We start from the raw sequence: 17,289 nt of genomic DNA, 5'->3' as shown, positions 1-17,289 counted from the left end.
GAGGGAATTGTTGCTATGGGTTTAGTTTGCCTCCTTTTGACCTGGTCCTTGGGGTGAGGCAAAAGGAAAACAGCTGGGAGGAGGAAAAAACTCTATGGACTTACTTATGCTGGAGGAGTTGAACATTAGTGACCAGGTTGCCTTCTTATGCAGAAAGAGGCATCTGTGAAATTCCATGTGCTGCTGACATCCTATGAGTTGATCACCATTGACATGGCTATCTTGGGGTCTATTGACTGGGCCTGCCTCATCGTGGATGAAGCCCATCGGCTTAAGAACAATCAGTCTAAGGTGAGGGGGTAGGGTAGGAGGTTATGGCCTCCAGTTTTAGTTTTCTAGTACTACCTACTCATTAAGGGGAGACCTAGGAGGAGGGGAAAGGGAAGAAGTGTCTCTGCCTCCCTCCCTTGTCATACCCTTGGTGGCCAGGCCTTAAAAGAGATGGAGGTAGGGGCAGGGGGCTTAACTACCGGGCAGTGAAATAGCTCAGAGTTTTGCGGAGATATGCTGGAGCCCTCTTTTCATTGAATTTCACCTCTCCATCTTCACCAGTTCTTCCGGGTCTTAAATGGTTACTCACTCCAGCACAAGCTGTTACTGACTGGGACTCCATTACAAAACAATCTAGAAGAGTTGTTTCATCTGCTCAACTTTCTCACCCCCGAGAGGTTCCAGTAAGTGTGTGTTGATCCACAATCGGTTCATAATTCTGCTTCTCTTTCCTGTTGCCCGTTTCCTGTGTATCACTTTCCTTTCTTCCTTTTCCCTCTCCAACAACTTTTTCCTTTCTCTTCCTGAAGCAATTTGGAAGGTTTCCTGGAGGAGTTTGCTGACATTGCCAAAGAGGACCAGATTAAAAAACTGCATGACATGCTAGGGCCTCACATGTTGCGGCGGCTCAAAGCTGATGTGTTCAAGAATATGCCATCCAAGACAGAGCTGATTGTGCGTGTGGAACTGAGCCCTATGCAGAAGTGAGTCAGAAGGGACAGAAGCATTGACTTCATTTTGCAAAAACAGTTAGACATCTGCCAGTCTGCAGTGTTTCTTATTCCTCTGCATGCTCCACTTCAAGGCATCTGGTGATGGGAGCAAGCAAGGCCTAAGGAAACACCTAATGCTGTGGGGTTGGGGCCCATATTCTTATTTAAATACCTTAGCTTATTTAAAATGGTGCTGGTGGTAGTGGTGGTGGTGGTGGTACTGATAGTACTGATACTGATGGTGATACTGGTGCTTCTTGTTAGGCTTCCTTAGTCCCAAAGTGAGATATGTTGGAAGGAAGATCTTAGACCTTGGGATTGTGTTGTAAGTCACATAATAGCTCTCGAGTCTGACTTATCTTTCTATCTTGCCATGTAGGAAATACTACAAGTACATCCTCACTCGAAATTTTGAGGCACTCAATGCTCGAGGTGGTGGCAACCAGGTCTCTCTGCTAAATGTGGTGATGGATCTTAAGAAGTGCTGCAATCACCCATATCTCTTCCCTGTGGCTGCAATGGTATGTCGTGCCACCTCTCATTCATCCCTGGGTTGGAACTGCTCCATTTGGGCTTTCTTTCAGTATTTTTTTCTTATTTCTTTCTTTCCTCAGGAAGCCCCTAAGATGCCTAATGGCATGTATGATGGCAGTGCCCTAATCAGAGCATCTGGGAAATTATTGCTGCTACAGAAGATGCTCAAGAACCTTAAGGAGGGTGGGCACCGTGTACTCATCTTCTCCCAGGTATTATGTGGGCTTGGCTGGGAGCTTTAGGGAACAGCAGTAGACAAGTCTCAGTGACATGGCAAAAGGGATTTTTATCTGACTGATAATTAAACTGTGCTCCTTTTCCAGATGACCAAGATGCTGGACCTACTAGAGGATTTCTTGGAACATGAAGGTTATAAGTATGAACGTATTGATGGTGGAATCACTGGGAACATGCGTCAAGAGGCCATTGACCGCTTCAATGGTAAGAGGGAAGGACTGGCTTCAGTCCAGACATCCTCATTCACTCGTGTCTTTGGACCGGTCGCTTGTTGTTCTCATGCATTTGCTTTCCTGTGTGGTTCTCTTGGGTCTTTGTCAATGGATAGGGAAGAGTAAAGCTTTTGAATATCTTGATTGGAGGAATGTATTGGACTATTCCTAGGAGGATTTTTTTCCTTTGATGTCTTTGTCCTTTCTGCTAGAAAGAAGAGCATTTTATTTAACCTTGCTCATTTTATCTTGAGGCCCAGAAAGGGACCAGGACTTATCCAAGCTCAAATAGCAAGTTAGTGGCAGACTTGTCCCAGTAGCCACTACTTTTTTCTTTGACTTTTTATTTTAAAATAATTTTGGATTTAAAGAAAAGTTGCAAAAAATTAATACCGAAAGTTCATGTATGCTGTTCACCCAGTTTCTCTTAATAATAACAACTTATATAACCACAATACAACTATCAAAACCAGGAAATTAACACTGGTGTCATACTACTAATTGAAGTGCAGACTCTAATTGAATGTCACTAGCTGTCCTCCTAGTGTCCTTTTCCTGTTTCAGGATCCAATCCTAGATCTCACATTGCATTTAGTTTTGTCTCTTCCTGTCTGTGACAGTTCTTTATTCTTTCCTTTTCTTTCATGGTGTTGAAACTTTTGATGATTACTGGTCGGTTATTTTCTAGAATGTCTATAAGTTTGGGTTTGTCTGATGTTTTCTGATGATTAGATTGAGGGTAGGTGTTTTGGGCAAGAATATAAGCAATGCTGTGTCCTTTTTAGTGTATCACATCGGGGGAGGACATGATGTTGATGACGTCCCATTACTGGTGATGTTAACCTTGATCACTTGGTTCAGGTGGTGTCTGCTGAGTTTCTCCACTGTAAAGTTACACTTTTTCCTATTGTAATCGATAAATATCTTGAAGGATATGTTTGAGACTATAGTAACATCCTTTTTCTCCTTAAACTTTCACGCTGATTTCTGTATCCATCAGTGGACCTTGCTTACAATGATTATCACTGTGGTGTTTGCCTAATGAGGTTTTTTATTTCTGACATTCCTTCTACATTTATTAATTGGAATTCAGGAGACACTTCTAATGGTATTTTTGGTTCCTTTTTTTTTTTTTTTTTTTTTAGCACCGGGTGCTCAGCAGTTCTGCTTCTTGCTTTCCACTCGAGCTGGGGGCCTTGGAATCAATCTGGCCACTGCTGACACAGTTATTATCTATGACTCTGACTGGAACCCCCATAATGACATCCAGGTGAGCAGAGTACAGTAACTTACTGGAAGTACACAGTACTCTCTGTGAGGACTCCACCATCTGGAATTAGTTGTTTCATGGGGAAACAATGGATTCTTTTTAAGTCTTTTACCTTATTGTAAGCCAGAACGTTTGGGTTAGCCATGGCCCTATTTTGGGTAACGTGATAGAGGGTGGTGTCTGGGGCAGGGGTGCAAAAGGAAGTTTTGTATGAAGGCAAGCTGCAGCTCCTGCCTTGTGCTGGATTTAGCTTATTATGTGTAAGTCAAGGCAAAAGTGAAAGCAGGAAAATATGGTTACTTCATTTTCTGGCTTCGTTTTGTGCCCAACTCCAGGCCTTTAGCAGAGCTCACCGTATTGGGCAAAATAAGAAGGTGATGATCTATCGGTTTGTGACCCGTGCGTCAGTGGAGGAGCGCATCACGCAGGTGGCAAAGAAGAAGATGATGCTGACGCATCTAGTGGTTCGGCCTGGGCTGGGCTCCAAGACTGGATCCATGTCCAAACAGGAGCTTGACGACATCCTCAAATTTGGCACTGAGGAACTATTCAAGGACGAAGCTACAGATGGAGGTACGTTAGTCAGAAACTTGTTTTGGTGTGGGGCTTGGCCTCTCTAAAGGGTATCTTTGATACCTAGGGTCCTGAGACTTGGACCTAGGGTCCTCTGGGACTTGCTTTTTCCACTGCAGCTGCTGAAGCTGACTTTGGGGGTATGGACTCCTGATTCTTTGTAGGAGGAGACAACAAAGAGGGAGAAGATAGTAGTGTTATCCACTATGATGATAAGGCCATTGAAAGACTGCTGGACCGTAACCAGGATGAGACTGAAGATACAGAATTGCAGGGCATGAATGAATATTTGAGCTCATTCAAAGTGGCCCAGTATGTGGTGCGGGAAGAAGAAATGGGGGTGAGTATGAGTCCAAGGCAATCTTGTGCTTGGTGATTAGTCTGAAAATTGGAGCTGAGACCAAGATGGTATGAGACAAGAGGAAAACATTTGTAGGTAAATTAGTAAGTACATGGATGAATTGATATATCTCTTTCCATGAAAATAAGTACTATAAAATGACCAATCACATTCTCTTCTTTGCCGTGCCTGTCAGGAAACTCACAGCCAAATTTCTCACTCAAAACAGTTATATTAGCTCTTTATCAGAATCTCATTTCATTAACCCTACAAATAAATTTTTGATTGCTGTTTCAACTCTCTTTGGAGAAAAAGCAGGAGGTAAGAAACATACTTAGACAGCCTATTTCCCTATGCTTTTTAAAACATTAGAATTGTTGTTTGCCGTTTTTCTTTCCTCTTCCTTTTCTTGGTCTTTTTTAGTAAAAAACAAATACTAAAATCATGATAAATGCATGGCTTGGATAATAATTTTTCCTCCTAAATGATAAAGTAGGGTATAAATGAAAAACATTTGCGTTCTCTTTAAACTATTCAGCTCAGGGGACTTTGAATTGGCATAGGTTTCTGGTGGTCTTTGCCATCTTTTCTCATCCTTGTAACTCAGAACCATCCCTCTTGCTGTGTTTTTCTGATACATACCTGTTGTCTTCTTTTTTGAAGGTGTTGCTACTAACCTCGGTTATGTGTAACTGTGGCTGAATAGTCTGATAGGTCTCTAGACTGACTGCCCTCCTGTACGGTGCTCTACGCTCTGTCAGGGCAGTGGCTGCATGTAGGAGTGATTGACTGGGGCAGCACTTTCTGAGCGGTTGGGAAGGAAGGGGTGGTATTCTCCCACCTGTTGATAATCTCTGTTCATGACGAATAGGTATACAAATGACCCTCTCGTGTAGTGGCAGCTGCTGTTTATAATATTTATAAATTTTACTTTTTGAATAAATAGTAATTCACATGGTTTAAAATTCAAAAGATACAAAGGTATGTCTTTTCCACCCCTGTCTGGCTGCCTAGTTCCCTTCCTGGGGATAAATGGTATTTTCACTTTCTTGTCTCTTTCTAAAAATATTTTATATGCATACAAATTACATATCTATCCATCCATACACACACGTATATATATACACACACAAACGCCTTTTTTCTTCTCCTTTTAAATACAAAATTAGTTTCGTATACATACTGTTCTCTACCTTGCTTTTGTCCACTTAAAAAATCTTGTAGAGTCTAAATCAGTACATAAAGAGTTCCCCCACCTTTTTCTTTTTGCTGTATAATATGTTCTTGTTTAGAAGTACCATTATTTGTTTTAAGAAATTAAGGCATAATTGATACATAACATTATATTTGTTTCAGGTGTGTAATATAGTGATTCTGTATTTGTATATATTGCAAAATGGTCACCACAACTACATATCCATCACCATACATAGTTACAAAATTTTCTTTTCTTGTGATGAGAACTTTTAAGATCTGCTCTCTTTAGCAGCTTTCAAATATGCAAGACAGTATCATTGATTATAATCACCATGCTATACGTTATATTCCCAGTACTTACTTATTTTATAATTGGAAGTTTGTACCTTTTGACCCCCCTTTCACCCATTTCACCCACCCTCAACCCCCATAATTTATTTAATTAGTTACATCATGATGGATATTTAGGTTGATTCTAGCATTATGCTATTGGCAGCAGTTTACTTCTAATGTAAGGGATCTGGAACCAGTTAGTGGCCTGAAATGTCTGAAAAAAATATAAGACTTTCAGAGGATCATAAACATTATTGGGACATAAGAGGATATATGTATGTAATTTTTTTTTTTTTGAGGAAGATTAGCCCTGAGCTAACTACTGCCACTCCTGTTTTTGCTGAGGAAGACTGGCCCTGAGCTAACATCCATGCCCATCTTCCTCCAGTTTATATGTGGGATGCCTACCACAGCATGGCTTTTGCTAAGTGGTGCCATGTCCGCACCCGGGATCCGAACTGGCGAACCCTGGGCCGCCGAGAAGCAGAACATGTGAACTTAACCGCTGCACCACTGGGCCGGCCCGTATAATTTTTTTCTTTTTTGCACACAGTTGGTAAACTTTGATGAAGTTTGTGAAGAACAGAAGGGCTTATGGCCCTTCTACTTTCTCTCGTAGGAAAATCTTTTGCAGTATTTCAGAAGCTTCTCCATTCTGCCTTGCTAAGGCTCTAATCTCTCTTTTCTACATTTTCTGTCTCCTAACTATATATGTATCAGTAAAAGGAGTTAGAAGAAAGCATACTGTCTCTTCATCCTTCTCTTGTGATAACAGCTCCATCCCATGTTTTTCTTTAGTTATGTTGACTGCTCATCTGTACATAATTATGAGGAGCCATGTCCTGTCAATTAAATTTCTTTTAAGTTCTTAGGTCCGAGCAGGCACACCAAGTATTTCCGAGTCCAGTCATGAGAAGGAGTTAGCAGAATGGGAACTGTGAGGACCAGGGGTAGCTGGTGGTGCTGACTTCAGCACTCCTGAGTCCTGGCCCTCCCTCTGTCCCAGGAGGAAGAGGAGGTAGAACGGGAAATCATAAAACAAGAAGAAAGTGTGGATCCTGACTACTGGGAGAAATTGCTGCGGCACCATTATGAGCAGCAGCAAGAAGATCTGGCCCGAAATCTGGGCAAAGGAAAAAGAATCCGTAAACAGGTCAACTACAATGATGGCTCCCAGGAGGACCGAGGTGTGTGTGGCCGGCCCCGCCCCCCACCCATGGGCCGTTCCACTAGAGCAGTGGGCCCCGCTCATCTGCCCTCTCTCCCTCCAGATTGGCAGGACGACCAGTCCGACAACCAGTCCGATTATTCAGTGGCCTCAGAGGAAGGTGATGAAGACTTTGATGAACGTTCAGAAGGTGAGGCCTATGCCTTTCTGCTGGTTAAAATACTACTTTGTCTTATACCCTACCGGTGTCCCTCATGCAACCTTTTCTTCTTGCAGCTCCCCGCAGGCCCAGTCGTAAGGGCCTGCGGAACGATAAAGATAAGCCATTGCCTCCTCTGTTGGCCCGTGTTGGTGGGAATATTGAAGTAAGTGTCATATAATTCTAAGGAAGGTTGGGTGAGTGCTGGTATTGGGTCTGGTGGAGTAAGACCTGCTCCCTCTCACCTAGGTTCCTTCTCCCCCTAGGTACTTGGTTTTAATGCTCGTCAGCGAAAAGCCTTTCTTAATGCAATTATGCGATATGGGATGCCACCTCAGGATGCTTTTACCACCCAGTGGCTTGTGAGAGATCTGCGAGGCAAATCAGAGAAAGAGTTCAAGTAAGTTGAGAGCTGGAATGACTGATGTAGGGCAAGAGCTTCTAATCTCTGGTCATTCTACAGTACTAGTCCAGGCTAAGCAGGGAAGTTCGCTGTTTCCTCTGCTGAATTTGGCAGGCAAAGCTGTTAGTAATAGGGTTCTTTGTGTTCCCTAGCTTCTCTGGAAGAGAACCTGGGGCATGGTATGGAGTTTGGAGATCAGCTTTCACTGTGCTGGTTTGGCTTTACCTCAACATGGAACCACAGTCGTGGTCTGGGATAATGCCTAAGTGGGGATGGGAAACAGTCCGATCTAGGGGTTGGCAGGATTGCTGTTTAACTCATTTCTCTACTTATTTTCTACAGGGCTTACGTCTCTCTTTTTATGCGGCATTTATGTGAGCCGGGAGCAGATGGGGCTGAGACCTTTGCTGATGGTGTCCCCAGAGAAGGCCTGTCTCGCCAGCACGTTCTTACCAGGATTGGTGTTATGTCCTTGATTCGCAAGAAGGTAAGCCCTGAGCCTCTCTCTGTTGTTCAAGGTTTCTAGGGGAAACTGGAGGGCCAACAGGAAAGGAGCCTAGAGCTGGAATTGGGTCTTCAACTTCTTGTCCTGTTGCTATAGGTTCAGGAGTTTGAACATGTTAATGGGCGCTGGAGCATGCCTGAACTTGCTGAAGTAGAGGAAAACAAAAAAATGTCCCAGCCCGGGTCACCTTCCCCCAAGACTCCTACACCCTCCACTCCAGGGGACACGCAACCCAATACTCCTGCACCTGCTCCACCTGCCGGTAAGTCTGCGGGCACTGTCCTTTTCTGTCCCTCTCTTCTTGTCCTGGCCTATGCTTTCTCTGCTCGCCTGTGCTCAGTTCTAACAGGGGCCTCTGGCAGGACACACAGCAATCTCTCCCTCTCAGTTTAGGAGGGCCGTCCTGAGAATAGGTCTGGCTCTTAAAGGCACGAGAGGACAATTTAAAATGAGACAAACTGTGAAGGCATGATCTTATCTCTGCTCCAGGCCCTTCTTCCTAATTAATTCTTTTCTGTTGGTTGCAGAGGATGGGATAAAAATAGAGGAAAATAGCGTCAAAGAAGAGGAGAGTGCAGAAGGAGAAAAGGAGGTTAAATCTGCAGCCCCTGAGGCCACCGCTGAGGTAAGAGATGGCGCTGACTGGATGCCACACCAAAAGCAAGTGGATAAGCCCACTCTTGGGTGCTGGCCTGCCTGCTTCAACTTTTGTCTTTCTCCTTTTAAAGTGTACACAGCCCCCTGCCCCTGCCTCAGAGGATGAAAAGGTCCTTGTTGAACCTCCTGAGGGAGAAGAGAAGGTGGAAAAGGCAGAGGTGAAGGAGAGAACAGACGAACCTATGGAGACAGAGCCCAAAGGTATCCACATTTTCAAGCACTGCAGATCCCTGTGAACCACAGTTGCTCTTGGACTTTAGCCAGGCTATAGAGGTGTCAGGAGGAAGTGACATACTGAAGAACCCTGCACCCTTGACTTTTTTTTTTTAATTTTTAAAGATTTTATTTTTCCTTTTTCTCCCCAAAACCCCCCAGTACACAGTTGTGTATTTTTAGTTGTGGGTCTTTCTAGTTGTGGCACATGGGATACCACCTCAGCATGGCTCGTTGAGCGGCGCCTTGTCCGCGCCCAGGATTCGAACCAGCAAAACCCTGGGCTGCCGAAGTGGAGCGCGCAGACTTAACCACTCGGCCATGAGGCCAGCCCCGACCCTTGAGTTTAAATTATGGAGTTTTCCCCTCTCTTAAGACATGTTTTATGACTTTAATGATAGCGATTGAGGTTTAGGACTGTTTCAGTTGGATATAGTGTGGAACAGAGGAGAACATTGTTTAGATACACTCTCAATGCTGTCTCTTCCCCCCAGGTGTTGCTGATGTGGAAAAGGTGGAGGAGAAGTCAGCAATAGATCTCACCCCCATTGTGGTAGAGGACAAAGGTGGGTGTTTGGAGAAACTGACTGTGGTTTAGAAGGACTCTAAAACTAGAAGCAAGGACTTTATCTTCAGGACACACCCACCCCCAGCCTCTTCATCTGTATCCATATAGCCATTTTATCCCAAGTTAAAAGATTCCTCTGTCCTCACATTTAGTTGTCCATGGGCTGGTGGCACCTTTTTCTGAGTTTGAGAGACACCTGTGTGGAGAAAGGGTGGAGGTAGATGGATGTCTTGTAGCATATAGTGCCATGGGTAAGGGCCAAGGCGCTGGGTTCTGTTGAGAGCTGACATTTTTCTTTTGCATGTCCTATAGAAGAGAAGAAAGAAGAAGAAGAGAAAAAAGAGGTGATGCTTCAGAATGGAGAGACTCCCAAGGACCTGAATGATGAGAAGCAGAAGAAAAATATTAAGCAGCGTTTCATGTTCAACATCGCAGATGGTGGTTTTACTGGTATGAAAATGAGGGCCCACTGGGGTTAGAAGGATCTAAGGTGAAATTAGGGTTCTTGTCAGAAGCCAGGGTATAGAGCCTTTACCTCTACTAGATGAGGGAATGCCAGGCTGATTATATATGCCTCTTGGTTCCGTGTTAGAAAGCCAGAGGCGTTACTATTAAGGTGGTGTCTGGGGAGAAGGAGTAAATAGCTTTTTGAATTCTCACAAATGTTTGCCTTTTTCTTCCCAACCTTCCCCAAATTCCTCCTCAGAGTTGCATTCCCTTTGGCAGAATGAGGAGCGGGCAGCCACAGTCACCAAGAAGACTTACGAGATCTGGCATCGACGGCATGACTACTGGCTGCTGGCTGGCATCATAAAGTATCCTTTGCCTGAGTCTGGGCTGAGGTTCTTGGAGCAGGTTTCTCATGGTCCCACAGTTTGAGGTTCTTACTTTCCTTTTGTTTTTCCTGAGCACTTTTCCAATAGCCATGGCTATGCTCGGTGGCAGGACATCCAGAATGACCCACGTTATGCCATCCTCAATGAGCCTTTCAAGGGTGAAATGAACCGTGGCAATTTCTTAGAGATCAAGAATAAATTCCTAGCCCGAAGGTTCAAGGTGAGCAGAATGGGGAGGAATGCAGCACTGACGTGACAGCCTCTAAAGTGCAGCAGGGACTCTGTTCACTTAGCCATGCTGGTCATTCTCCTGTATAACTTTTGGTATTCCGGGAAAGGCTTTGCTCCCAAGTATTTTAAATATTAGGGATCAAGACATAACAGACTTGAAAATAAACCAGCTGTTCAAGGGCTGAAGATGACTGTGCCTAATGAATGACACAGACTAGTGCAGTGGGAGTGCTGGGGGAACACTGTAGGCTGGAGTGTTCAGGAAAGATGCAGAGGTGGGACTGAATTGGATCTCTGAGGAGGTAGGGCTGTCAGTGGGCTGGCGGTACTAGAGTACCTGTGTGGATAGAGGGTGGGGTGGCTGCACAAAGGAGAGGGAAAGGTAGAGCTCCATTTTCAGAGTCACGAGGGCCAGTAAGCCCAGGACTGCAGGGACTCTCAGTCAGGAGTTCAGCAAATGTATATGGAGGCCACTTTGTGTGCAGACCATCAAAATGGGATACCATGAGACAAGACACGTGGCTCTTACACTGAGTGTAATTGGGAGAATAAGAAATATACCCTAATGAACCTTTAAACATTATGCGCCAAGCACTGAGTGACATAGGGACACAGAGAAAAATAAGGCACGGTGCCTATTCTCAAGGAGCTGTCAGCTTAGAGGCAAATGTGTGATCAAATGAATGCCATTCTGTGTACTGGGAGGGAGACTGCTGAATCCATGAGAAACTTCTCCAGAGGGAATTTGAGGAGTGAGGAGAGAGCTCACAAATGGCTTCATCATGGAGAATATGGCATTGGAATTAAGTTTTGATGAATGCAGTAGAGATTGTTGGATAGAAACAGAAGGCTTCTTGAACCAAAGGGATTAGGTTGGGCAAAGAGAGAGGCAGCAGAGCTTAGGCTGTTTGGAAACAGTAAATAGCCCAGCTGGGCTGTAGAAGATACTTGTGTTATGGTGGGAGGTAGGCTGGAGAGAGGTAAGAGCTAGAGGTCAGTAGGTGGGTTTTGGCACCAGATAAGAGATTTTGGACTTTACCCTGTAGTTAGTGGGCAGCCCTTGAAGGTTTCTGAAGTGTTTTATTATGACCAAGGAGAATGGAAACACAACACTTCATGAGGTTATAGAACTATCATATAGTCATGAGGTAGTAAAGACTGGGCTGTGATGCTGGTGCAGAAAAGGAAAAGGATAAGATAAAGGAAACAAAACACCGAAGAATTTACAGGATTTACTGATTTATTGTAGGGGTCAGGAAACCTTTTCTATTAAAGGCCCAGATAGTAACTATTTCAGGCCTTGTGGGACCTAATGGTCTCTATTGTACATAGTCAACTCTCATAGTGTGAGAGCAGCCATAGGTACAAATAAACAAGAATATGTTCTAGTAAAACTTTATTTATTGACACTAAAATTCAAACTTCATATAATTGTTAGGAAGTCACAAACTTCTTATTTTGACTTTTTTCCAACCATTTAAAAATGTAAAAAGCCATTCTTAACTCTTGGGCCATACAAAATAGGCAGCGGGCCAGATTTGGTCCACAGGCCATAGTTTGTAGACTTCTAACTTACTGGATTTGAGTTACAAAGGAGTGAGATGCCAAAAATAACTCAAGTTTTGAGCTTGAGTCACTGACAAAATTAAATTATCATTGGCAGATCAAGGAAATGAGAGGGAGCAGTGTGTAGAAAAGAATAAGTTCAATTAAGTCATTTGGTGTTTCAAGTAAATATCCTCCCACTCCCCCCTCCCCATAAACAAGTGGGATCAAAGAGTGATCAACCATACAGAGGGATCAGAACAATCAGTGCTTCAGATGCAGGTTTGAAAACCATCAAGTCATTTGCCTAGAGGTGCTGGTTGACGCAAGGAGAGGAAAAATCTCTTGGCAGAATACTTTAAAAGAACAGCAGCAAGCCAAGGGTTGATCCTGGAGAAAGCTCATAGTTTGGGGCGGGAGGAGGGAGTTGGTGAAGGAGACAGGGTATATAGAGATTGACAGCAGATGCTCTGTTTGGGGTAAATTAGTAGGCCCTGATGGAGCCAGGTCTTGTAGAAGAAAGAACCACCACCATTATTCTCACATTGTCGTTTTTTCCTGACCCCTAATGGATTCATTCTCTTTAAGAACCAGTAGATACTTCAGCAAATTAAGTCTCATAACTTATAAATCAACATTCTGTCCCTTGGAATATATTTTAAAGAACCTTTTCGAAGCTCCACCAGGTGAAATGTGCAAGAGTGTTTGTTGCAGTATGAATTTTGGTGGTGGGACCTGGAGGCAACCTAGATGTTTGACATTGGGAGTGTGGATAGGTAAAATGTGGATTCACATGGAGCATTAAGCAACAGTTAGAAGCAACACAATACATGTGCTATAACAACGTAAATGGGCTTTCTAAAAAGATATAGTGGGGAAAGGAAGAAAAAGCATTTTCTATGTACAGAATGTGGTTCTATAAATTAGAAATGTGCACATGAAACAATATTCAGTCTTCAAAAACACCCACAAAAAAACAGAGTAAGTATATTAGAAGGTTTGCCTATTGGGGAAGGAAAGGAATGAGAGTAAGATACGGAGACAAAAGAAAAGAAACAAAAATAATTTTAGAGTAACACAACTCAAATGATAGGATATGGTAGGTATATCCATAGGATGGAGTACCATGCAACCATTAAAAACCATCTTTTATAAAGAGCAGTTAATAATAAAGGAAGATTCTTACTATGTAACTTTGAAAACATTAGGTATGTCTATACAGTAGTCTCCCCTTATCCATGGGAGAGATGTTCCAGGACCCCCAGTGGATGCCTGAAACCACAGATAGTAGTGAACCATATATATACCATGTTTTTTCCCTATACATACATACTTATGATCAAGTTTAATTTATAAATTAGGCACAGTAAGAGATTAACAACAATTTGGGGGCTGGCCCTGTGGCCGAGTGGTTTAAGTTCACTCACACCGCTTTGGCAGCCTGGGTTTTGCCGGTTCGGATCCTGGGCGTGGATGTGACACCGCTCATTAGGCCATGCTGAGGCGGCATCCCACATGGCACAACTGGAAGGACCCACAACTAAAAAATATACAAGTATGTACCAGGGGGATTCGGGGGGAAAAAAAAGATTAACAATAATAAATAATAAAGTTGGCTGTGGGGCCATCATTAAGTAAAATAAGGGTTACTTGAACACAAGTACTGTGATACTGCGGCAGTTGATCAGATAACCAAGATGACCACCAAGTGACTCATGAGCAGGTAGCCTATACAGTGTGGATATGCTGGACAGAGGAATGATTCATGTCCCGGGAGGGACAGAATGGGACAGTGCAAGATTTCATCACGCTGCTCAGAACAGCTCGAAGTGTAAAACTTAGGAATTGTTTATTTCTGGTGTAAAACTTAGGAATTGTTTATTTCTGGAATTTTCCACTTAATATTTTTGGACTGCCGTTGACTGTGGGTAACTGAAACCTCGGAAAGCGAAACCGTGGAGAAGGGTGGGGACTATTGTAGAATGATCTCAATTACATAAAAAATATATATGCAAAGAAAAACTTCAAAATGTTAAATACCTCTAGGAGGTGGAATTATTTGTGACTTTAATTCTTTATATGTTCTGTATTTTCTTTTTTTTTTCTTTTTTTTTTTGAGGAAGACTAGCCTTGAGCTAACATCTGCTGCCAATCCTCCTCTTGTTGCTGAGGAAGACTGGCCCTGAGCTAACATCCCATGCCCATCTTCCTCTACTTTATATGTGGGACACCTACCACAGCATGGCTTGCCAAGTGGTGCCATGTCTGCACCCGGGATCCGAACCGGCGAACCCCAGGCTGCTGAAGCGGAACGTGCGCACTTAACTGCTGCACCACTGGGCCGGCCCCTGCTCTGTATTTTCTAAATTGAGTTTTTATCATTTTTGTGTAAAAGTGAATCAGTAAAGAGGTAAACAGTTTAAAAAACATGGACCTCCAAAGCGGGGGTAAAAAAAGCAATGCGATGTTAGACTGTTTGGGTTTGGGGGAGCCATCTGTCTGGTTCTTTATAGGTTCTGAGAGGCCCATCAGAAATAAGCAAAGTGAGGGTCGGTTCATCCTCTGTTTCCTCTTTATCCCTTGTCCAGCTCTTAGAACAAGCCCTGGTGATTGAGGAACAGCTGCGCCGGGCAGCTTACCTGAACATGTCAGAGGACCCCTCTCACCCTTCCATGGCCCTAAACACCCGCTTTGCTGAGGTGGAGTGTTTGGCGGAGAGTCATCAGCACCTGTCCAAGGAGTCAATGGCAGGAAACAAGCCAGCCAATGCAGTCCTGCACAAAGGTAGCCAGTGGCTCCCCTGCCTCCTCCAGACTCAGCCTTCTCCTCCCTCTGCTCCTCACCGACACACCTGCTGCGTGTTTCCAAGCCTTCTTCAGAGCCCCTTCCTCGGGGAGCCTAGCCTTCCTCCTGGGGAAGCTAATGTCTTAGAGGCAACCAAAGACAGTAGTTCTTTGCCTCTTTTAACTCTTAATATAGTCAAGTTCTTGGAGGTGGAGAGCAAAGCAGAATAATAGACTGTCATCTGGGCTACTTTAGAGGTGACTTCAGGTGCTTTAAGATCCTGTCACGTTCTAGACCCCTTTCAACTTTTTGTTTCTAAGTTAAAACATTGTGAGAGGGGTGGAGGATGAAATGAGGAAGACTGTTCTAGAGAAGGAGGGAGACACATCCAAAAGGTGGAGAAGAAGGACAGTGAGAAAAGGAAATAGAAACTTCTCTCAAGAAGTGGAGAAAATAGAGACAAAAGGGAGCAAGGGACAGTGAGGGTTAGGTGACTTTGAAAAGCACAGAATCATGGACAGTTGGAAGTGGAACATGAGGGACAGGAATGTGAGCATGGTGGAGGCCAGGTCAGATGATTCAGTGACAAAAGACAATACTCCAGCACTCCAGCACATTAGTCCCTTGGTCACTGAGAAGTGATGGGGGGGTCCCCTGTGGTAAGAAGGATCTTGGTCTTGACTGCCACAGCTCACCACTTTTTTTTTTTCCTGTGCAGTTCTGAAACAGCTAGAAGAGCTGCTGAGTGACATGAAAGCCGATGTGACTCGACTCCCAGCTACTATTGCCCGAATTCCCCCAGTTGCTGTGCGGCTACAGATGTCAGAGCGTAACATTCTCAGCCGCCTGGCAAATCGAGCACCTGAACCTACTCCACAGCAGGTATGACCATTTTCTTCTGGCCAACGGTTCGAGCAGAGCCGTTCTGGAACTTGTGACTTTGCTCTCTCACCCTAGCTTTACATACTGGGCAGGTGGGGCTGCCTTACCAGTGAGTTCCCGTAGGACCGGGTGGGTTCCTGTGGTCTGGAATTCTAACTCCCTTTGCCCTCTTTTCCTGTAGGTAGCCCAGCAGCAGTGAAGATCCACACTGATGATACCACCTCCACCGCTGAGCAGTGACCTTCCTCACTTTCCCTTGCCCAGCTTCTCATGTGGGGGCCTGAGAGACCCTCTCCTTCCTTCTGCCCCATCTTCCATGTTGTAAAGGAACAGCCCCCAGTGCGCTGGGGGAGGGGAGGGAGTGAGGGGCAGTGGTGCCCTTCCTGCTGGAGAGACTGCAGCAGTAGCGCCGGCGCCATCTGCAGGGAGCTGGCGGGCTGGCCTTCTGGGCCCTGGCTTCTCCCCACTGTAACGTCTGTTACACACAAACTGTCGTGGGACCCGCCAGGCTTGAAGAAAATGATCTGAATTTCTTCCTCCTTTTGGTTTTATTTTGTTGGTTTATTTTGTGTTTCCTTTTCTCCTTTTTTGGGGTATTCAGAGTGGGCCGGGCCCCTGGGCGAGACACAGCTACCTCTGTTGGCATCTTTTTAATACCAGGAACCCAGCGGCTCCAGCCACTGAGCAGATAGAATAAAATAAAGTGGAAAAAAAAAAAAAAAAGGAAAAGAACCAAAAGCATAAAAAACCACAGCAAATTTCTTGGTGAAAATTGAAAATAAAAGTTTCCTTGTATTTTAGTGCTCTGGTTCAGTGTGAGTGTAGGTCCAGGTGGATGAGTGTGTATGACAGGAGCCCTGGGACATGTGCAGTTTGGAAACTAGGGGGCTACCTTGTGTTCTGGAGTTCACAAAAGAGCCGCGGACCGCCTGCGTGCATGTGTCCCATGGCCCTGGACCAAGGATGAGCAGCACCTGTGGAAGATGAGCAGCTCCCAAACCGCCCGGGTCATACCTGCGCCGCGGGTTACCGGTTCTGTAACCTTGAGGAAGTGAACTACTATGGGCTGTCGATTTCTCATGTATAAAATAAAGATATCTTCCTAACAGAGCTGTGAAGATAAAACCAGTAAAGTGCTTGGAACAGTTTTTAATAGCTGCTAAGCACTCAGTGTTGATTTGAAGGAACGCTGAAGTTTCGTTAACTTGTGTGGAATCAGGACGCCAGGGGTCCTCCCACCTTCAGATGTGAACCTAGGTAGAGGAACCTTACCTCGCGGGCTGAGGGGAGTCTGGGGTCAAAGGTGAGGGTTTCGTAATCCAAGGCCTGGGAGTGGGCGAGTGGCGTGGGGCTCCCCCACCCCGAGACTGGACGTAGAGCGGAGGCTGCCAAGAGGAGGGCTCTGCTCTTAGGCCTTGGTTTGAAGGCAGGGGGCGGCTTTCAGGTTCCACTTCCGACTGAACTCCGCAGCGACGCGAAAAGCCAACGTCTGCGGGAAGAGCAGGCAGGCGGTGCCCGTTCTTTTCTCCGCTCCCGGCGAGCGTGAGCGCGGCGCGGCCCGCCTCCCAGCCTCCCCCGGCCGCGCCGCCGCCAGCCCCGCGCGCGTTCTCAACGCGAGC

General features: G+C 44.9%; 1 protein-coding gene, 1 long non-coding RNA gene and 1 other non-coding gene across 17 annotated transcripts in view; 2 read left to right on the top strand and 1 right to left on the bottom strand.

The window, feature by feature from the left end:
* CHD4 (chromodomain helicase DNA binding protein 4) overlaps positions 1–16,470 on the top strand; it is a 27,816-nt gene extending 11,346 nt beyond the window's left edge. For 4 of the 15 annotated variants that reach the window (XM_070618983.1, XM_070618991.1, XM_070618994.1 and 1 more), the window contains exons 17-40: positions 154–291; positions 553–674; positions 801–974; positions 1,363–1,504; positions 1,598–1,729; positions 1,841–1,958; positions 3,112–3,236; positions 3,572–3,809; positions 3,974–4,149; positions 6,686–6,866; positions 6,951–7,037; positions 7,124–7,212; positions 7,313–7,446; positions 7,792–7,936; positions 8,051–8,216; positions 8,482–8,579; positions 8,683–8,812; positions 9,319–9,390; positions 9,705–9,842; positions 10,099–10,207; positions 10,316–10,448; positions 14,593–14,788; positions 15,507–15,670; positions 15,852–16,470. In XM_070618983.1, the coding sequence (XP_070475084.1) occupies positions 154–291; positions 553–674; positions 801–974; positions 1,363–1,504; positions 1,598–1,729; positions 1,841–1,958; positions 3,112–3,236; positions 3,572–3,809; positions 3,974–4,149; positions 6,686–6,866; positions 6,951–7,037; positions 7,124–7,212; positions 7,313–7,446; positions 7,792–7,936; positions 8,051–8,216; positions 8,482–8,579; positions 8,683–8,812; positions 9,319–9,390; positions 9,705–9,842; positions 10,099–10,207; positions 10,316–10,448; positions 14,593–14,788; positions 15,507–15,670; positions 15,852–15,869 (3,225 nt within the window). In that variant the 3' untranslated portion in view covers positions 15,870–16,470. Of the gene's footprint in view, positions 1–153; positions 292–552; positions 675–800; positions 975–1,362; positions 1,505–1,597; positions 1,730–1,840; positions 1,959–3,111; positions 3,237–3,571; positions 3,810–3,973; positions 4,150–6,685; positions 7,038–7,123; positions 7,213–7,312; positions 7,447–7,791; positions 7,937–8,050; positions 8,217–8,481; positions 8,580–8,682; positions 8,813–9,318; positions 9,391–9,704; positions 9,843–10,098; positions 10,208–10,315; positions 10,449–14,592; positions 14,792–15,506; positions 15,671–15,851 lie in introns of all 15 variants that reach the window. The other 11 variants (XM_070618982.1, XM_070618990.1, XM_070618993.1 and 8 more) reach the window with 4 other exon arrangements.
* LOC139083737 (small Cajal body-specific RNA 11) lies at positions 8,256–8,397 on the top strand. The gene has a single exon (XR_011540643.1). It is a non-coding gene; the product is annotated as a small Cajal body-specific RNA 11 (non-coding RNA).
* Positions 9,196–17,289, bottom strand: LOC139083325 (uncharacterized). Its single transcript, XR_011539961.1, has 2 exons — positions 16,943–17,289; positions 9,196–9,698 (listed from the first exon to the last, which is right to left on the bottom strand). It is a non-coding gene; the product is annotated as an uncharacterized lncRNA (long non-coding RNA).

Source organism: Equus przewalskii, chromosome 5 (assembly GCF_037783145.1).
Source record: "Equus przewalskii isolate Varuska chromosome 5, EquPr2, whole genome shotgun sequence".
NCBI classification, from domain to species: domain Eukaryota; kingdom Metazoa; phylum Chordata; class Mammalia; order Perissodactyla; family Equidae; genus Equus; species Equus przewalskii.
Note: the sequence above shows the minus strand (reverse complement) of the source record. Positions and strands in the feature narration are given on the sequence as shown.